The 18,069-nt window shown below is 35.9% G+C and overlaps 1 protein-coding gene across 3 annotated transcripts; it reads left to right on the top strand.

Moving 5' to 3' along the window:
• The first annotated feature begins 3,453 nt into the window (after positions 1–3,453).
• On the top strand, positions 3,454–14,747 carry LOC114612301 (pancreatic alpha-amylase-like). Of its 3 annotated transcripts, none has more exons than XM_028757252.1 (10): positions 3,454–3,642; positions 7,198–7,344; positions 8,093–8,281; positions 9,040–9,270; positions 10,374–10,507; positions 11,199–11,321; positions 11,415–11,514; positions 12,805–12,923; positions 13,031–13,156; positions 14,558–14,747. In XM_028757252.1, the coding sequence occupies exons 1-10, from the start codon at positions 3,475–3,477 to the stop codon at positions 14,745–14,747; spliced, it is 1,527 nt and encodes a 508-aa protein (XP_028613085.1). In that variant the 5' UTR covers positions 3,454–3,474. The 3 variants fall into 3 exon arrangements, with proteins under 3 accessions (XP_028613085.1, XP_028613083.1, XP_028613084.1); XM_028757250.1 differs by having other exon boundaries at positions 3,475–3,642; positions 9,040–9,105; XM_028757251.1 differs by lacking the exon at positions 9,040–9,270 and having other exon boundaries at positions 3,475–3,642.
• The last annotated feature ends 3,322 nt before the right edge of the window (positions 14,748–18,069 follow it).

Genomic DNA, 18,069 nt, shown 5'->3' with positions numbered 1-18,069 from the left:
TCATTTGAAATGTAAATGAATAAAATGATTAATAAAAGAAATAAAGAAAAATTTTTAAAAAGAGAAATATTCAAATTGATTAGTCATCAGGAAAAGGCAAATTAAAGTAACTCGGAGATTCCACCTTACACCCATCAGAATGCCTAAGATCAAAAACCCAAGAGAGAACACATGCTGGCAAGGATGAGGAGGACAACGAACACTTGTCATTGCTGGTGGGAGTGCAAAGTTGTACAACCCCTCAGGAAATCAATTTGGTGGTTTCTAAGAAAATTGGGAATAGTTTTACCCTAAGTCCTACTCCTAAGCATATGTTCAAAATATGTTCCACCACCTCACAAGGACATTTGCTCAACTTTGTGCATAGAAACTTATCTGTAATAGCCAGACACAGGGAACAACCCAGATGTCCCTCAAATGAACAGATATAGAAAATGTGATTCATTTACACAAATAAATACTATTCAGCTTTTAAAAACAAGAAGATCATAAAATTTTGAGGTAAATGGATGAAACTAGAAAATGCATCCTGAGTTAGGTAACCGAGGCTCCAGTGGACATGCATGTTATTTACACACCTGTAAGCGAGTATTAGTCATAAAGTACAGGTTAAACCAGTTAAAATACACAGGCCCAAAAAGAGAAATAACATGGAAGGCCCAAGAGAGTATGCTTGAATGAAACTCAGAAGATGAAATTAACTATAAGACCATATTGGGAAATTTTCTGATCTGACCTATTTTTTTGTATATCATATGTCTGTCTCTTTTACTTGGATAGGTGTATCCTAGATTTAGAGGGATTTTGCTATGCTCATATTGAAAATATTTGTTGGTTTTCGTTTTTTTTTTTTTTTTTTTTTTTTTTTGCACATCATTCTTCTTCTTTGTCATTAGTTCAGTAATTCGGTTTTTTCAAGTTTTTCCAGAGATCTTACATAATACCCTCATTAGTTTGTTAAATCCATTTTTCTCCTTAACTGAATAAGTAATTCCCTACACCTTGTGGCCAAGACCCTACTTTCCCTCATGCTGGTGGTTTGTTTCTATTGCTAGTGGTTTATTCAATGACTACATTATTTATTTGACTTATTAAAAGTTTCCTTTGGGACTTCCGGTCTGGGCTCAAGCACAGAGCAGATCCCAGGTGGCAGCTCTGTACCTAACCTCACAAAACCCAGAGGAAGAGGGCCTCCTAGGAGCTCTAACTCCGGCAGTATCTCAGGTAAAAAATGAATCACACATGATGTCTGCTGTTAGAAGTTCTAATCCAGATGCTGGCCTCCGAACTTATACTACTCAGTCCTTCGACAGGCCATTGACAAGAATATCAAACAGTTAGAGATCAACATCACTAATCTGAAGAAATCCCTCATTTCACTGTCTGAAAAGACCTCCAAATATTTCAAAGGACTTTATTGGACTTGATTTACTTTTTTACAATAGAAAAGACTGTGTACAGCTCTTGACTGAGTATGGCCCTTAAAGAAGAATGTTACCTTTACATAGACAAGATAGGGATGGTTAAAGAGAGCATGAAAAAGGTCAGAGAAGGCCACAAGAAAAAGACAGAGAGAGAAAGAAAGATGAGAGCTGGTACAAGAATTGGTTTCCAACCTCTCTATGGTTGTCAACCCTACTTCCTCCCATCTTAGGACCATTAGTTGGATTATTTTTGCTTATTTCTTTTGGTCCCTGGGCCTTAAATAGGCGACTAACTTTGTGAAACAACAGATAAATAATTTGGTAGCAAAACCTATTCAGATACATTACCATAAGTTAGCTACGGAGGACCACAAGAATCAAGATGATGTTGTTACTCTATCCAGGGTTTTCTCAAAACCCGTCTCCACCCAACCTAAAAGGGGGGACTTCTGCCCCTAGACCAAGCAGAGAGGGGCCACCCAGAACCCTCTCTGACTGTCGATCTGAATTCTTGCTTAGGCTGTGAGGCTAAGAACTGCAAGGGAATATAAATAAAGGAAAATAATGTCTCTCTGGGTTCTCTGAGGGACAAGTCAGACTGCATAGGGGTTGATGTCAAAAGTATCCCCTCTCCAGGAAAAAGACATCGGGATGGGTATGGCCCTCATGCCTCACTGGACAACGACAAGAGGACTGGAGCCATTACAGTGTCCCCTTCAAGTAATGGAGGTCAGGCCTCTATCCCCGCCTTCAAAAGATTAGAATTGCCACAGCCCTTCTATACTTAGAGAAGGGAGGAGATGTCAGGGACATCCCTACTTACACACTGAAGGCCTAAAATCAGCCATAGGCCTAAAATCAGCAATAGGCCTGTCTACATGTATACTGACACCAAGTCTTGGGTCTCTGTGGAAAAACATTGAAACAGATGGCTATAAGCTATTACAAACAGGCAGCTTTTTTGAAAATTTACCAGCCTGAGTAGTCATCATCCTGCCTTTTTGTGTTTATAACCCCTGTGTGAATAAGTAAAAATTATGATTTGATTTAAAAAAATAGAAATTAAAAAAAATTTTTCTTTGTAGTATCACTTTAGTTTGTGATCTTCAGTATTTCTATTACCTTATTGCATTCTGTTTTGCTATTCTTCAGTTCTACACATATCTTATTTAGCATTTGCCCTGTATTATCTTGGAATTTGTTCAAGACTTTATCCATTTATTTGAGCATAGATATTATTTGCTTTTAAATTATTTGTGTGTAATTTCAGTTAAGTCATTGTTTACTTTATTATTGACAGAATTTAGAGGAGACATATTGTCATCTTTTTCATGATACTTGTGCTGTTTCAATGTGATCTGAGCATAGGCTGTTTTTGAAAGTTCTATATTTTTTCAGATTGCTATGAGCACTGAGAAGTCAGTCTACAGACTGCTGAAATATGCATATTTCTCTAATCTAGTGGCATTTAAATTTAATGCTTTCATATATATATATAATATATATATATTATCTACTTATTTATATATTTGTTATTTTAATTTATTATTTATTTATTTAGGTAACATATAAACTACTGGCTTGCACAAAATCATAATTTTTCTTTATTCTAGTACTGGAGAGAGTAGGTCCATGTCATAAATCTTAGCAGCTTCTTAAAATTCAGTGAAAATATTGAAAAATATCTAAGTTAGGGAGCAAAAAGAGAAAAATTGATTATCCCATTGCTCTTTGGAATGGTAGAATACAAAGATTTAAAGATGGAAACTCCCAGCTATGTTTGATTTTAGTTGTAATTCTACTTGTACTGATGGAGGACATAGCAAATAAGAGCTAATATCAATCAAATAATAGTTGACATTACAAAGCATTGAGTTTATTTTCCATGTGAGTTTCTGAATATCCTCCAGTTGTGTACATCATTGCTGCTAATCACTTTAGATTATAGCTTGTACTCTAAATATTTACTCACGAGCATTTAGTTTGGAAATGTACTTTTTGCAGAAATATAAATAGACGCTAGAAAGAACACTGACAACTTCAAAGCAAAATGAAGTTCATCCTGCTGTTTTCCCTCATTGGATTCTGCTGGGCTAAATGTGACCTACATACTACGAATGGGAGGACTGCTATTGTCCACCTGTTTGAGTGGCGCTGGGTTGATATTGCCAAGGAATGTGAGAGATTCTTAGCTCCTAAAGGATTTGGAGGGGTGCAGGTAAGATTAGTTCACAAATTAAATGCAGTACTTACTGTGCTCATGTATATAGTATTCTCTCCTCTCACCCACCCCTCTCTAATTTAAATTATTTTATTTATTTACATTCATGTGATTCACCCCTCCTCAATCCACCCTCCAACAGTTTCTCATCCCATTCCTCTTCCTCCTTGCCTCTGAAAGAGTGCTGCTCTTTGACCTTCCCCTTCCATGGGGCCTCAAGGCTCTCCAGGATTAAGCACATTGAGGCCAGACCAGATAGTCCTCTGCTACATAAGTGCCAGGGGCCTCGGACTAGCCCACGCATGCTCCTAGTTGGTGGCTGTGTCTCTGGGAGCTCCCTAGGGTCTGGGTTAGTTGAGACTGCTGGTCTTCCTATGGGGTCACTCTCCCTATCAACTTCTTTTTTTAAATTAATCATTCCATCATTGTAAATGATGTAATATGTAGTACTGAATAATATTCCACTTCCGGGTTACCCTCTCCACCAACCCCCATCCCATGATATCCCAATTCCCAGTTACACCTCCACCAACCCACCATCCCACATCTGCCCTTCAACCCTCCCATTTGCCTGTATGAGAATTCTCCTGCCCTACCACTCCAACACTCCCCGCAGCTGGGGGATCAAACCTGCCTTGGACCAAGGGCCTCCCTTCCCATTGCTGTCATGCAAGGCCATCCTTTGCTACATATGTATCTGGAGCCATGGACCCCTTCAGGTACCCTCCTTGGTTGGTATTCTAGACTCTGGGAGAACTGGGTAGTCAGGTCAGCCTATGTTGTTCTTCTAATGGGGTTGCAATCTGACTCCGCTTCTCCAGCCCTTCCGCCAGCTCCACTATAAGGTTCCCTGAGCTCAGTCTGATGGTTGGCTCCAAGCAGCCCCCGCATCTGCATAGATCAGTTGCTGGCTGGACCTCCCAAGGAACTGCCACACTAGATTCCTCTCAGAAAGCACCTCTTGACCATGGCAACAGTGTTGGGTTTGGTGTTTGCAGGCATGATGGATCCCCAGGTGGGGCAGTCCCCAGTTGGCCCTTCTTTCAGTCTCTGTTCCATTTTTTTGTCCCTGTTGTTTCTTTGAACAGGAACATTTCAGGGTTAAAAACTTTGAGATGGGTGGGTGGCCCCATCACTCAACCAGGGGTTGTGCCTATCTACTGGAGGTAGTCTCAATAGGTTCTATCACCCCCTTCTCTGCATTACAGCTAAAGTCCTCCCCATTGGGTCTTGGGAGCCTCACATTTCCCAGGTGTCTGGGACTCTCCAGTGGCTATCCCCCGTTCCTCATCCCCCTCCTACATATTTTTGTTTAATTTCCTGACTCTTTCAACTTCTTGAATCCTTCCCCTAATTCAACTACAGAGGTCCCCGACTTCAGTCCAATGTTTGGGTGTAAGTATCTGCTTCTGTTCAGTCACTTGCTGATACGGCCCCTCTGTGGACAGCCATGCCAGGTTCCAGTAGATAGACAGGAACTCAAGTAGAGGGACAGGGTTACTAACCCACAGTCTAAATTTCTGACCTAGAGTAGTTCGTATCTAAAAAAACTGCAGGGACAAAAATGGAGTAGAAAGTAAGGGAAAAGAGGTCCAATAACCAGCCCAACTTGGGATCCATCTCAGGGGTTGAACCAAGGCCTGACACTTCAATACTATCTTATGTGCTTTCAGATGGGAGCCTGTACTGATGCTGAGAAAGTATATTCTCTTGTTTTGGGGTGAAATATTCTATTAAATCTGTTTGATTCGTAACTTGTTTTAGTTTCACTGTGTCTGTTTACTTTCTGTTTCAATGACCTTTCCATTGATGAGAGTGGGATATTACTGTGTGAGGTTCAATGTGTATTTTGGGCTTTATTAAAGTTTCTGTTACAAGTGTGAGTGCCCTTGCATTTGGGACATTGATGTTAAGAATTGAGACTTTCTCTTGTTGGTTTTTCCTTTAATGAATATGAAGTGTCCTTACACATCTCGCTGATAACTTTTATTGAAAGTCTATTTTATTGGATTAGCCTTTTTCCCTTACAGCTTTGAATATCTTTTCTTTGTTCTATGCATTTAATGTTTTGATTACTATGTGATGAGGGGATTTTCTTTTTTGGTCCAATCTATTTAGTGTTCTGAAGGCTTCATGTATATTTATGGCCATCTCTTTTTTTAGGTTAGGGAAATAACTTTAAAAAAAAAGAAAGAAACAGATTTTGTTGAAGATGTTTTCTGGGATCCTTTGATTGGGATTCTTCACCCTCTTCTATTCCTATTATTGTTAGATTTGATCTTTTCATTGTGTCCTGAATGTTTGGTTTAGAAACTTTTTACCCGTTGTATTTTCTTTGATCAATGTGTCAATATTTTCTATGATATCTTCTATGCTTGAGATTCTTTCTCCTATCTCTTGTATTCTTTTGTTATGCTTGTATCTGAAGCTGCTGATCTACTTCATAAGTTGTCCTTCTCTAGAATTCCCTCCACTTGTATTTTCTTTATTGTTTCTATTTTCATTTTTAGTTATTGAACAGTTTTGTTCAATTCCTTCACCACCTTGATTGTATTTTCCTTTATTTTTTTTAGGTATATTTGCTTTTTCTTTAAGGGTTCCTACTTGTTTCCTGTATTTTGCGATACTTCTTCAAGAGAGTTCTTTATATCCTTCTTAAAGGCCTCTATCATCTTCAGGAGATGGGCTTTTAGGTCATTATCTTGCTTTTCATGCCGGTTAGGGTAACCAGGTCTTGCTGTGGTTAGAGAACTGGGTTTTGATGGTACGAAATTCATTGGGTTCTGTGACTCATGATCTTGTGGCTGCCTCTGGCCATCTGGATCTCTCTGGTATTAACTGGTCTGGGTGTCTCTGATTGAAACAGGTCTTCTTGTAGGCAGGTACAGCTCTGTGACCAGAATTAGGGCTGATCTCCTTGGAAACATGCAGTGTTGTCTTTGGTTAGAGTGGGCCTCCTGTGTCTCTGGTTATAATAAGCCTCCTGTGTCCTTTCTTACTGTTGACATCCTGGCAAGCTCACAGGAGGTAGCTTTTGGGTGGGTATCAGGCCACTGCTCTGGTTAGGTTGGGGAAGATGGCCAGACGGAACTTGGAGTTTTGGGGATGTGAGAAGGGAGATAGTACCTGTGTCATCTGTGCAGTGTGGTTGTCCCAGGTGGTGTGTGTATTTGGGTGAAATTCTCACTTGTGCCCTTGGTCAGTGCGGAACTCCTGGAAAGCACACAGGCTGCAGTGTTTAGGTGGGTATCTGCAAAGCTGCTGATCACACATTTTACAGTATTCTAATCAAGACTAGTGACTCTAGAACACAACTTCACTTCACACAAAACCTTTCTGAGAAAAGAAACGTTTGGTAGTTGTGGCACATTTGTACTTACTTTAGAATATCAGGAATATTTCTGTAATATTCTTCTATAATTTCTGCTGATTGCTAATCAACAGAACTGCATGTTTACAGGATGGGAAATAATGTCATGTTATTGACAGGTTTCTACAAGATTACGTAAATAAGCTATCATATGGTACTAATTGTAACTGATTCATTTGAAGGTCTCTCCACCCAGTGAAAATATTGTAATTCATAATCCGCCAAGGCCTTGGTGGGAAAGATACCAACCAATCAGCTACAAAATTTGCACAAGATCTGGAAATGAAGATGAATTTAAAGACATGGTGACGAGGTGCAACAATGTTGGTGTAAGTGAAGACACACTTTTTATAATTACTATGTATGAAAATATTTCTCTTTTGTGTCTAGTTCTTTCTGGTTGAACACATTTTAAACATCTAAAATTTTTCTTTACTTGTTATTTATTACTGAAAATACAGTTCATTCTTATTGTCACTTTTTGAAATTCTTGAATACACAGCATTTAAAGTTGGAACAACTATTCTCATAAAGCAAAATATTGACTTTTAAAATTAATAACTACTAAAATTTACCATAGGAATTGGTCCAAATGAAAGGATTAAGTCATATTTGTGTGATTTCTCTTTCTAACCCAAATTTTTAGGTTTCCTACTCCATCATTATTTTAAATGGAAAGTATCGACTTTGTTCTATAATGAGGATACATGTACTTTCTCTCTAGTCTTCAGCCATGGAGGATAGAGCTTACGCTGAGCTCTTTCTCCTCATGATCATGTAAATGGCAAACACAATAGTCTATTAAATTTATACAATGCCCATCTTCATCAATGATTGATCTTTTGTGTGCAGTTATGGTAGTTTCTGTTTCTCGCTGCTTAAGACCTCTATATTCTTTTCCATATATAGTATGACTCTTGTTGGTCTTATTTTGCAGTAGTTTCCTTTCACCTTTGACTCACTTTTCTATAGTGAATCTACAAAGCAGTAAATGAAATGTTTTGTAGATTACATGTGAGATTGTAGTGAAACTATAGATTTCTGAGACCAACTAAAGTATGCACTTTTCTTTTCTAGGTTCGTATTTATGTGGATGCCATCATTAATCACATGTGCAGTTCAGCTGGTGGTGCTGGAACAAGCAGTACCTGTGGAAGTTACTACAATGCTCCTAACAGGGAATTCCCAGCTGTTCCATACTCTGCTTGGGATTTTAATGATAATAAGTGTGATGGAGAAGTTAATAACTACCAAGATGCTCATGTGGTAAGGAGAAAAATGGTGGTGGAAATAGGGAACTATCTATTCTTCTACACATGCACAGAAATGTATGAAATGCCATTGGACATTTCATTTAGATTCCACAGAAAATGATGGAACAATGACACAATGCTGAAAAATAGAAATGGAAAAATATCCTGTATTTTTATTGTGTTATTTAATAAGGATACAGCAAAGTCAAGGATAAATGTGGGGATCCTCTCTAGCAACATTGTGTGAAAATGTTAAACCTTGGTTTTATCAATTATATAAATATGATAAAAATAGAAAATATTATAAACATAAATCATATATAAAAATAAATTCAAGCAGTATGTGGCATTGTCAATTTTGGAGCAGTGTACCTAATATGACCAAATTTTTGGCTTGGACTTTTTGAAAACTATAAAATAAATTTAAACAGTGAAGTAAAGGAGAAAATGAAAGGAAGAGTAAGAGAGGGAGAAAAAAAGAAAGAGGGCGAGAAGGGGGAATAAGAAGGAGGAAGCAGTAGAGAAAACAAAGAAGAAAGAGGAAAGAGAATGGACCAACTAAAAGGCTCAGCTATTTTAATCTCTGGATCCTCTATACTTACAACAGAATGTAGTTTAGAGTCAGAGTCCACGCTAACATTGCAATACATCCTATGTACTGAATAAAACCCATATGAAATTAGATATCATCAATGGGTGAGTGACTGAATGATGAATTAAATTCTCAGGCAGAAGTACCTTTTTATAAATCAATCATGTTTTCCCCAATAGGTCAGAAATTGTCGTCTGTCTGGCCTTCTGGATCTTGCACTTGATAAAGATTATGTTCGGACCAAGGTGGCTGACTACATGAACCATCTCATTGACATTGGTGTAGCAGGGTTCAGACTTGATGCTGCTAAGCACATGTGGCCTGGAGACATAAAGGCAGTTTTGGACAAACTACATAACCTAAATACAAAGTGGTTCTCCCAAGGAAGCAGACCTCTCATTTTTCAAGAGGTAGAATATTATATAATTTTTTTTATTTTTGAGATTATACTTTAATTACAATGTATCTCCCTACCCTTTTCTACCTACAAATACTTCCATATTTTCCTTCAAGTTCATGACTTCTATTTTTTCTGTACTGTAATTACATGAAAATGAAATGTAATTTCATGTAAATACATGAAAATGTATTTGAGTATGGGTGTGTGCATATGTGTATATATATATGTATATAAGTATATAAAACATATTTACATAAAATATGTATATGTATATATACATACATACATACATACATACACACACAAACATATACATACATACATGCATATATACATACATACATAACATTCATGCATGTTTCCTGAATACAATTGTGGTGCCCTCAGGAAGACTCCGTGTTCTCAGCTTTCCTTGGTTTACTACAGTTCTTTACCTAATTTTGAAAGTCCATGGGCTTTTCTTTAAATGTCATCATTTTGCAAGCTGGATAAGATATAGCAGATTTCTCTAAGCTTATAATTAATAAAGTAGGTTATAACTCAGTCATGTATAGAGTCATCATTCTGTTATTAAAAATAGGAATGCTGTTGATCAATAACAGCATGCTTAGTTCTTTATCATAGCATGTTTCAAGACAGTGCTAACTTCATTTACAGAGCTATTAAATTCTCAGACACTGTTTTACAAGACAGAAAAAATCATGATGCTTTTACTCTCAATTTCTTTAGCAATAATGTCACATGAAGTGCACTAAGAATGATGCCGTTCTATTTCTAATTTTCTTGGAAGATTTAATGAGTTTTATAAGTGCTTCTAATGTTGACAAGGCAGCAAATGTTAAATTATTGTGAATTAATAAATTTTCTAATCTGGCAGTCATCCTGGAGGATAAAATGTAGCCCTTTTATAATTAAGCTTATAATATAATTGCCTTAATTCTTTTAATATTGTGAAATATATTTTATGAAAAACATCAGAATATTGGTATACAAAAAACCATTAGTAACATTTCAAATAACAGAACTCTCTTAAATATTTCTCAAACTATTACATTTCAATAATATGATTTAAAGAGATACTGAAAATGACACTTGCCCCAATACCTCTCATAGGTCATCGATCTGGGTGGTGAGGCAGTTAAAAGTAGTGAGTACATTGGAAATGGCTGTGTGACAGAATTCAAGTATGGTGCAAAACTTGGCACAGTTATCCGCAAGTGGGACGGTCAGAAGATGTCGTATTTAAAGTAAATATATACCATTTCATCATTTGATCTATCATACATTTGTTGCTATTTGGCATCAATAAGATATATCTTTAAATATTCTAATTTGTACAACTATGAAGTTGTTGATTACTGCTCAGGGTAATTGTTCCTTAAACTTCACTTATTCATCCTTTTCAATCTGGAGTTCAATCACTAGGTAGTACTGGAAATAAAAGCATTGCTTAGTGATTTCTGTCCATTTGTGATGAGTCCAATAGATTCTAAGAATATTTGTTCATGGTCTACTAAATTTACATTAGTATTACAAAAATAGTTATACTCAGAAGTGATACCTATAAAGTGATCACTCAATGGACTTTCCTTATACTGCACTAGAGAATTAATTGAAAAACTTTTTAAACTTTGTAATTTAACACTGCAGCTATGAATTCAAGCTTCCATTCTATACTATGTAACTTGAATATCTTAATTCTCAAGTCCATAATATTATAATACAATAAAAAATCTAAATAAAACAATTTAGGAACAAGAAGGTCTTATAGTAAAATCTAAATGTAGATAAAATTCCAATGAGTAGTATCATAGAAACAATATATATGAAAGATAGGCATCTTATGAAATTATCATGTATTTAGATAATATAATAGAGGATGCCATAAATTATTTTATGCTAAGTAGTATGAAAGAATGATATTTTATTTTAATTTAGGAACTGGGGAGAAGGTTGGGGTTTGATGCCTTCTGACAGAGCCCTTGTGTTTGTGGACAACCATGTAAATCAGCGAGGACATGGTGCTGGAGGAGCATCCATTCTGACATTCTGGAATGCTAGGTAGGACAACATCCTTTGATGCTGTGAAGCCTGCCTTCAATGACAGTAAAGCATTATATACTTCTGCTTTAACACTATTTTTGAAACTTTTAGAATGTATAAAATGGCTGTTGGATTTATGTTGGCTCATCCTTATGGATTTACAAGAGTAATGTCAAGTTACCGTTGGGAAAGAAATTTCCAGAATGGAAAAGTAAGTCTTAGAGTTGCCTTAAGCATAATTTAATGTAGAAAAGAAAGTGGTTCTGTTTCAATTTCAGGTGCAGTTATAGCATGTGATACTTATTATTGTTTATTCACTTCAGTTTTCTAAAGTAAGGACATTGAAAAGTACCTGATAGTGAAGATTAAATAGTTAAAATAATAACAAAATACGAAGTGAAAACAGTTATGCCTGGTGAAGCCCTGATTCATAGGTTTGACAAGAATTATATCTGTTAATACTAAAGGGAATTCTAAATATTTTCTGCCCTTGGTATGATAAATATCATCCTTTGAAAATACTTTTATTTTTTTCTGTGAATCTAGAAGGCAGCTGACTGGAGTATAATTAAGGAAAATATAGTAGAAAAAGCTTATAGGAATCTGAGAACAATGATCTGTGGGAGAAATCTATGGATACTTTGAAGTATATCCAGTATGTGCTTGTTTATTTGTTTCATAAGTTTAAACAATTTCAAAACTAATCTAGACAATGAGACTATAATATATCTGATCACTTATGGGAAATTTCTCTTCTCAGTGGATTGTAGATAGTCCTATAGGAACACATCAAATATAAAAATAGAAATATCACTTTTATATAAATCTGAGAAATTTTTTTGTTTCCTTTCAAGATCAGAAACCCTTCTTCTATATTGAAATTCATTCTCTTTTTGAAGTGCTTTAATAAGCAGAATGAGATTGTTCGCCAAATACATTAAAATATTTTGCCAACAAAAGATGCTCATTTATATTTTGGTGAACAATAAAATCAGAATATATTATCATATTTTACAAGCAATTAGCAAGACATCAATTAATACTAACTTACAACCTGTTATATTAAAAGCATTTTCATTGTTGTTTTTAACTTTTATATTATTCAGGGACTACCTCTTCCTTTTATGGATAAACTGAGGTACATGCATGTAATTATAATGATGGAAATATTTCAGGTAGTAATAGGAGTCTGTTCTTTAATTTTAGGTTTTCTGACTCTAATTGTCTTGTTTCAGTCACAGTGAAGATATTTTAGTGGTACTGAGGAGATAATGAGAGTTTTAAAGATTGTTTCTGATGTTTTAAATATGTTTTTAGAGAATGTGAGTTTGCACAAAAGTTAAGAACTCAGTGAAAGTCTGTAAAAACAGTGAAGGAATTAGATAAAAATTAGACAATGCAGAGGTAGAATTAGCACAGTGAGTGTGGATTTGGTTTTGTGTAGTGCAAAGAATCAGGAAGCTACAAGCATTCAAGTGCCCTAATTCTTTCAATAATTAAGGATCAGAATGACTGGATGGGACCACCTAATAACAATGGAACAACAAAAGAAGTAACCATTAACCCAGACACCACTTGTGGCAATGGTTGGGTCTGTGAACATCGGTGGCATCAAATAAGGTGGGAAGGTCCTCATCAGATCTTGTCTAAAAAGAAAGTTGTTTACTCTTTTATTTTAAACTGTTAAAACATTGAAAGGGGCATTTCACTTGATATTATGTTTTTAGGAACATGGTTGCCTTCAGAAATGTAGTCAACGGTCACCCTTTTGCAAACTGGTGGGATAATGGCAGCAACCAAGTAGCTTTTGGCAGAGGAAACAGAGGATTCATTGTCTTTAACAATGATGACTGGTAAGTGGAGAGTGGTTTAAGAAGGATTGTATAGTATTACACTCCAAGATACTTTTGTTCTTTTCTTGTACATTTATTTTTTTGTACATAAAATATCCTGTAGAAAATGAATTTAAGCCACAAATAAATAGTCAATGTACATAAGAATATTATGATTTCTGCTTTCCTGTTTTTCCTTTGTGTTAGTAAAATTTTCCTTTTTGATCTTTAACCATAGCATATAATGGCAGCAGCATATATTCAAATTATAGGCTCATTTGACACATTTTACAAAGCTTAAATAGTAAACATACATCTTACCATTATAAAACACTGTGCCTTATTTGAACTGGAGTACTTTCCCCAGTACCTATGATTATCACTTATTCATTTATCCATTTTACAGAGTCTTCAATTCTCTGCTCTGTGTCTTAAATATTTTTAAGTCATATGTGTACTTGAATCTGGTTTATGAGTTTCTTCAAGAAATTGCTTACTCTGCCTTAAAAATCTTCAATATTATTTATTCACCTGTAGTACTTCTGAGTGTTCTTTTATGGCTCCTTCATTTGTAGTACTCTAGATCAGATACCAAAAATGGTGCTCACAGCCTTTCATCTGAGTAAAGAAAAGGCAGAAGCACACATATTGCTGGACATTTCAGGGCACCTTGATCTGCATAGTGATTTTCAGTTCAGTCATGGCTATGTAGAGAGACCCTGTCTTACAAACAAAATAAAACAAGATAAAACAAAACAAAACAGAATTCTAGATTAGAGAGTCTCTTTGGGAGTCAGTTAAGTGTATCAATCAAAATCAGCTTTCGATCAGGTGGAGATTACTTTTACATAAAGCATATTTTATTGGCTACAAGGAAATAATTGAAATATGTGTCATTTTTCTTTTTTTGAAGAGCATATTGTTTGTTGTTTAAGAGAACTAGAATTACTTAATGCTAGATACTTTTCTACTACAAACTTGTATGGATCCATAGAAATGCTAGATTCTGTTTAATTCTAGAAAAAATTATTTGTTGCATCATATAATTGAAGTTTTGAAGAATTAATGCTATTAAAATTAAAAAGAATCATCAGAGTGTAAATCCAGCAGAAGACTGAATGAGAATAATGAAAGTCCTCATAGGAGGACTTTACTGTTGAGCTTGTATTTGTTCTCTGTGTTTCTCTGTCTGGTCAATACAGGCCATGAAACTAACACACATTTAAAACAATGCCTTTGGTATAAAGAATTTGCTTTCTCCAGTGGACAAAGTCTTGGTGTTTGGATTCTCTTACTGAGCTCTGAGTTCTTATTGTTCTACAGCACAAGATTAGGACATTAATTGTTCTGTAGATAATATATAATACATGTTCCTGCACTTGACTGGATTGAATTTTGATTAAATACTAACCTTTTTTTCAGGGCTTTGTCAACAACTTTACAGACTGGTCTTCCTGCTGGCACATACTGTGACGTCATTTCTGGAGATAAAGTCGATGGTGGTTGCACTGGACTTAGAGTAAACGTTGGCAGTGATGGCAAAGCTCACTTTTCCATTAGTAACTCTGCTGAAGACCCATTTATTGCAATCCATGCTGACTCAAAATTGTAAGAATCAACTAAAAGACATGTAGAGAGCACATCAGTTGAGTGTGTTTGTTATGCTCCATAATATATTTTTAATTTCTTTTTTGTTTCTTTATAAATATGTGTGCTGTGTCTGTCTGAATACTGGAATACATGTAGGTCATTTAATCAACCTTATGCCATGGCCTTTCCTCTCTTTCTTTTTCCTTGAATTGTGAGGATCACACTAAACTCATCAGACTTCTCTGGATAACACTTTTACTTGTAATAAAAACCTCTAAGCAATGAACCTGAATAGATAGAAATATTGAAATTCACATAGAGTCATCAGATAACAACATCCTAGATATATGTAGCATTAGTAGAAAGTCTAACTGCTTTTCAAAAAAATTCCCAGAGTCTAAATGGTGCCCTGACAAATATTTCTTTTTACTGTTAGTATAATTTTCTTCATGTTTTCTTTTTAATATATGAAAAATTATGTTCAATAAATTTTATTGACAGTCTAAAAATTTATTAAACATACCTTTGACTATTTGAAAACCCATCAGTGCTCGATTTCATTTAGTGACTCTTTTCTTCAAATGTATTTTATATTTGATTATTCTAAGGAAAAAAATACATTTTCCTACTTCTACACTCACACATGTATATATAAAAATGTATAATGGAAGTTAATCATTTATCAAAATCTCATCATGTGTGTTGTAGGCTTCTACCTTCCATCTTTCCCATTGACTTTAAAGCACACTTACTCATGCACACACATATACACATTCAAATCTTTTTGGTGACAGTTGGAACCTTAGAATGCTTGCATGAATGTGAGTGGGAGGTGATTTAGTTGATAAAAAGATGTTCACAATGGTTATACTCCGAAGAATATGTCTCTACTACTCCAGCAGTGACTCATAGTCAGTTAGCCACCCATAAAATAATGGAAACTTAGAAGTTACTGCCTAATCCAAAGTGAATGTTGAAGTTTCCAGTGTTCTGTGCAGGCAAACATTGATTTTTCTGGTGCAATATTGCAACGTTTGTATCTTGTAAAGATGACTGGGTTTCACAGTAGACCTTTCCATTCTAAGGATCTTAGGTCATTACTTCATAGATTGTCCTTGATCATTCACGCTAAGACGTTATAGAAGTATTCCTTTTTTGATGAGTATGTAGTAGTCACCAGTTTTAACAGATTGATTAATTATTTCTCTCTGCACTAGCAGTCTCCAAATGTAAACACAGCCTTCATTTTACAAAGCTTGGTAAAACATCTCAAGGAACACTTTTGTTTCCCGCTTGTTAAGTCATTTGTGCCTATTGTGAATGGATTTGTTTCCCAGATTTCTTTCTCAGTCCATTTGACATTTGTATAGAGGAGTGACATGATTGTGTGTGTGGGGTGTGTGTGTGTGTGTGTGTGTGTGTGAGAGAGAGAGAGAGAGTGTGTTGAGTTAATCTTGTTTCCAGGCTCTCACTGAATGAGTTTATCATCTGTAGGAGTTCCCTGGTAGAATTTTTGGGGTTTTATCTATAGTATCATAACACTTACAAATAACAATACTCTGACTTCTTTCTTTCCAATTTGTATCCCCTTGATCTTTTTTAGGTGTCTTATTGCTCTAGGTAGTACTTCAAGTAATGTATTAAATAGGTTCTCTGGGAGTAGAGAAATACAGAAATATTTAACATCCTTAGTCATCATTAAAATGAAAATGACTTTGAGATTCCATCTTATACCTGTCAGAATCACTAAGATCAAATCCACATGTGACAACTCACACTGGCAAGGACATGGAACAAGGGGAACATTATTGCATTTTTGCTGGGCATAAAGATTTGTATAGCCATTTTGAAAATCATTATGTTGTTCCTTAGAAAAATTGGGACTCAAACTACCTCAAGGACCAGCTAAGCCACTCTTGGTCATATACTCAATAAATACCCCACCCAATCCCAAGGATATTTATTTAACCATGTTCAAAACTCATCTTTATTTATAATTGTCAGAACCTAGACACCACCTAGATATCTCTCAAACAAAGAAGGTATAACAAAAATGTTGTACCTTAACAAAATGGAGTATTGCTCAGTAATGAATATTACTCATGATTCACAATCATGAAAATTTCAGGCAAATAATAGAACTAGAAAAAAACCATTTTGACTGAGGTAACCCAGACCCAGAAAGACAAACATGGTGTGTACTCAATTATAAGTGGACATTAGCTGTTAAATAAAGGATAATCATGTTACAATCCATATACCCAGAGAGATTATGTAACAAAGAAAGCTCTAGTAGGCACTCCTGGTCTCTAAAGAAAGAGAAAATAGAGGGTGAACCAGTGTTAGGCAGGGATGGGAAGAGGAGGATACAGTTGACAAGTGAGTGATGCAGAGATAGAATGAGGGAGTATTGGGAGTGATGACTGAATTGTTTATGGAGGGAATTTGAGGGACAATGTGGGAACCTAATGCTGTGGAAACTCCCTGGAATCTATGAGGACATCTCTAGTGAAACCTTGTAGTACTTAAGGATATGGAATCTTAACTGCCTATATTCAGTAACCATTTAAGGCTTCCAGTGCTGAGATTGTGACACCAAACCAGCCACAAAATCTTCATCTACAATCTATTTGAGGGCAATGATGTTGCAGTACTTGAGAGAGAGGCAAACCAGTGAATGACCCAACTTGAGCCCCATGCCAAGAGAGCAATCCCATTATGCCAAAGACTGTGGATGTCCAAGAACCAAAGTTTGGATAGCACAGAATGCCAGGATAAAACCGAACATGACTCAATATAACAAAAAAGGCAATGAAATTATTCCTAATGATATTCTACTAAACTCAGTACCTAGCCCAATTGTCATTAGAGAAACTTCAGGCAGCAATTTATGGGAGCAAATGCAGAGACCTACAGCCAAGCATTAGGCAGCGTTTGTGTGGAGCTACAAGGAAGAATGTGAGGAAAGATTTTAGGAACCGCAGGAGTTGAGGACAGCATGATAACACTAAGCAGGGCACTTTAGAGCTCAAAGAGACTGAAGGGGCAATCATGGTGTATGCATGGGTCTGTGTTAGGTCTTCTGCATGTATGTTATGGTTGTTTAACTTGATTTTCTTCTGGGATTTTCAGCAGGAATGTGTGTGTGTGTGTGTGTGTGTGTGTGTGTGTGTGTGTGTGTGTGTATGTGTATTCCTTTTGCCTGCTCTTGGGATCCCTTTCCTCTACTGGATTGCCTTGTGAAACTTTGATATAAGTGTTTGAGCCTGATCTTATTGTACCTTGTTAGTTGAAATCCCTCATCTTATTGTACCTTGTTAGTTCAAATCCTTGTTAGTTGAATC

This window comes from Grammomys surdaster, unplaced genomic scaffold (genome assembly GCF_004785775.1).
Source record: "Grammomys surdaster isolate TR1022 unplaced genomic scaffold, NIH_TR_1.0 126158, whole genome shotgun sequence".
NCBI lineage: Eukaryota > Metazoa > Chordata > Mammalia > Rodentia > Muridae > Grammomys > Grammomys surdaster.
Note: the sequence above shows the minus strand (reverse complement) of the source record. Positions and strands in the feature narration are given on the sequence as shown.

What these genes read in the sequence shown, in the direction of transcription:
- LOC114612301 (XM_028757252.1), top strand. Translation starts at nt 3,475, where the DNA reads ATGAAGTTCATCCTGCTGTTTTCCCTCATTGGATTCTGCTGGGCTAAA. An exon ending in CAGAAGATGTCGTATTTAAA is followed by an intron (nt 10,508 to 11,198) that starts GTAAATATATAC and finishes ATTTTAATTTAG; the next exon opens with GAACTGGGGAGAAGGTTGGG. An exon ending in GAAATTTCCAGAATGGAAAA is followed by an intron (nt 11,515 to 12,804) that starts GTAAGTCTTAGA and finishes TCAATAATTAAG; the next exon opens with GATCAGAATGACTGGATGGG.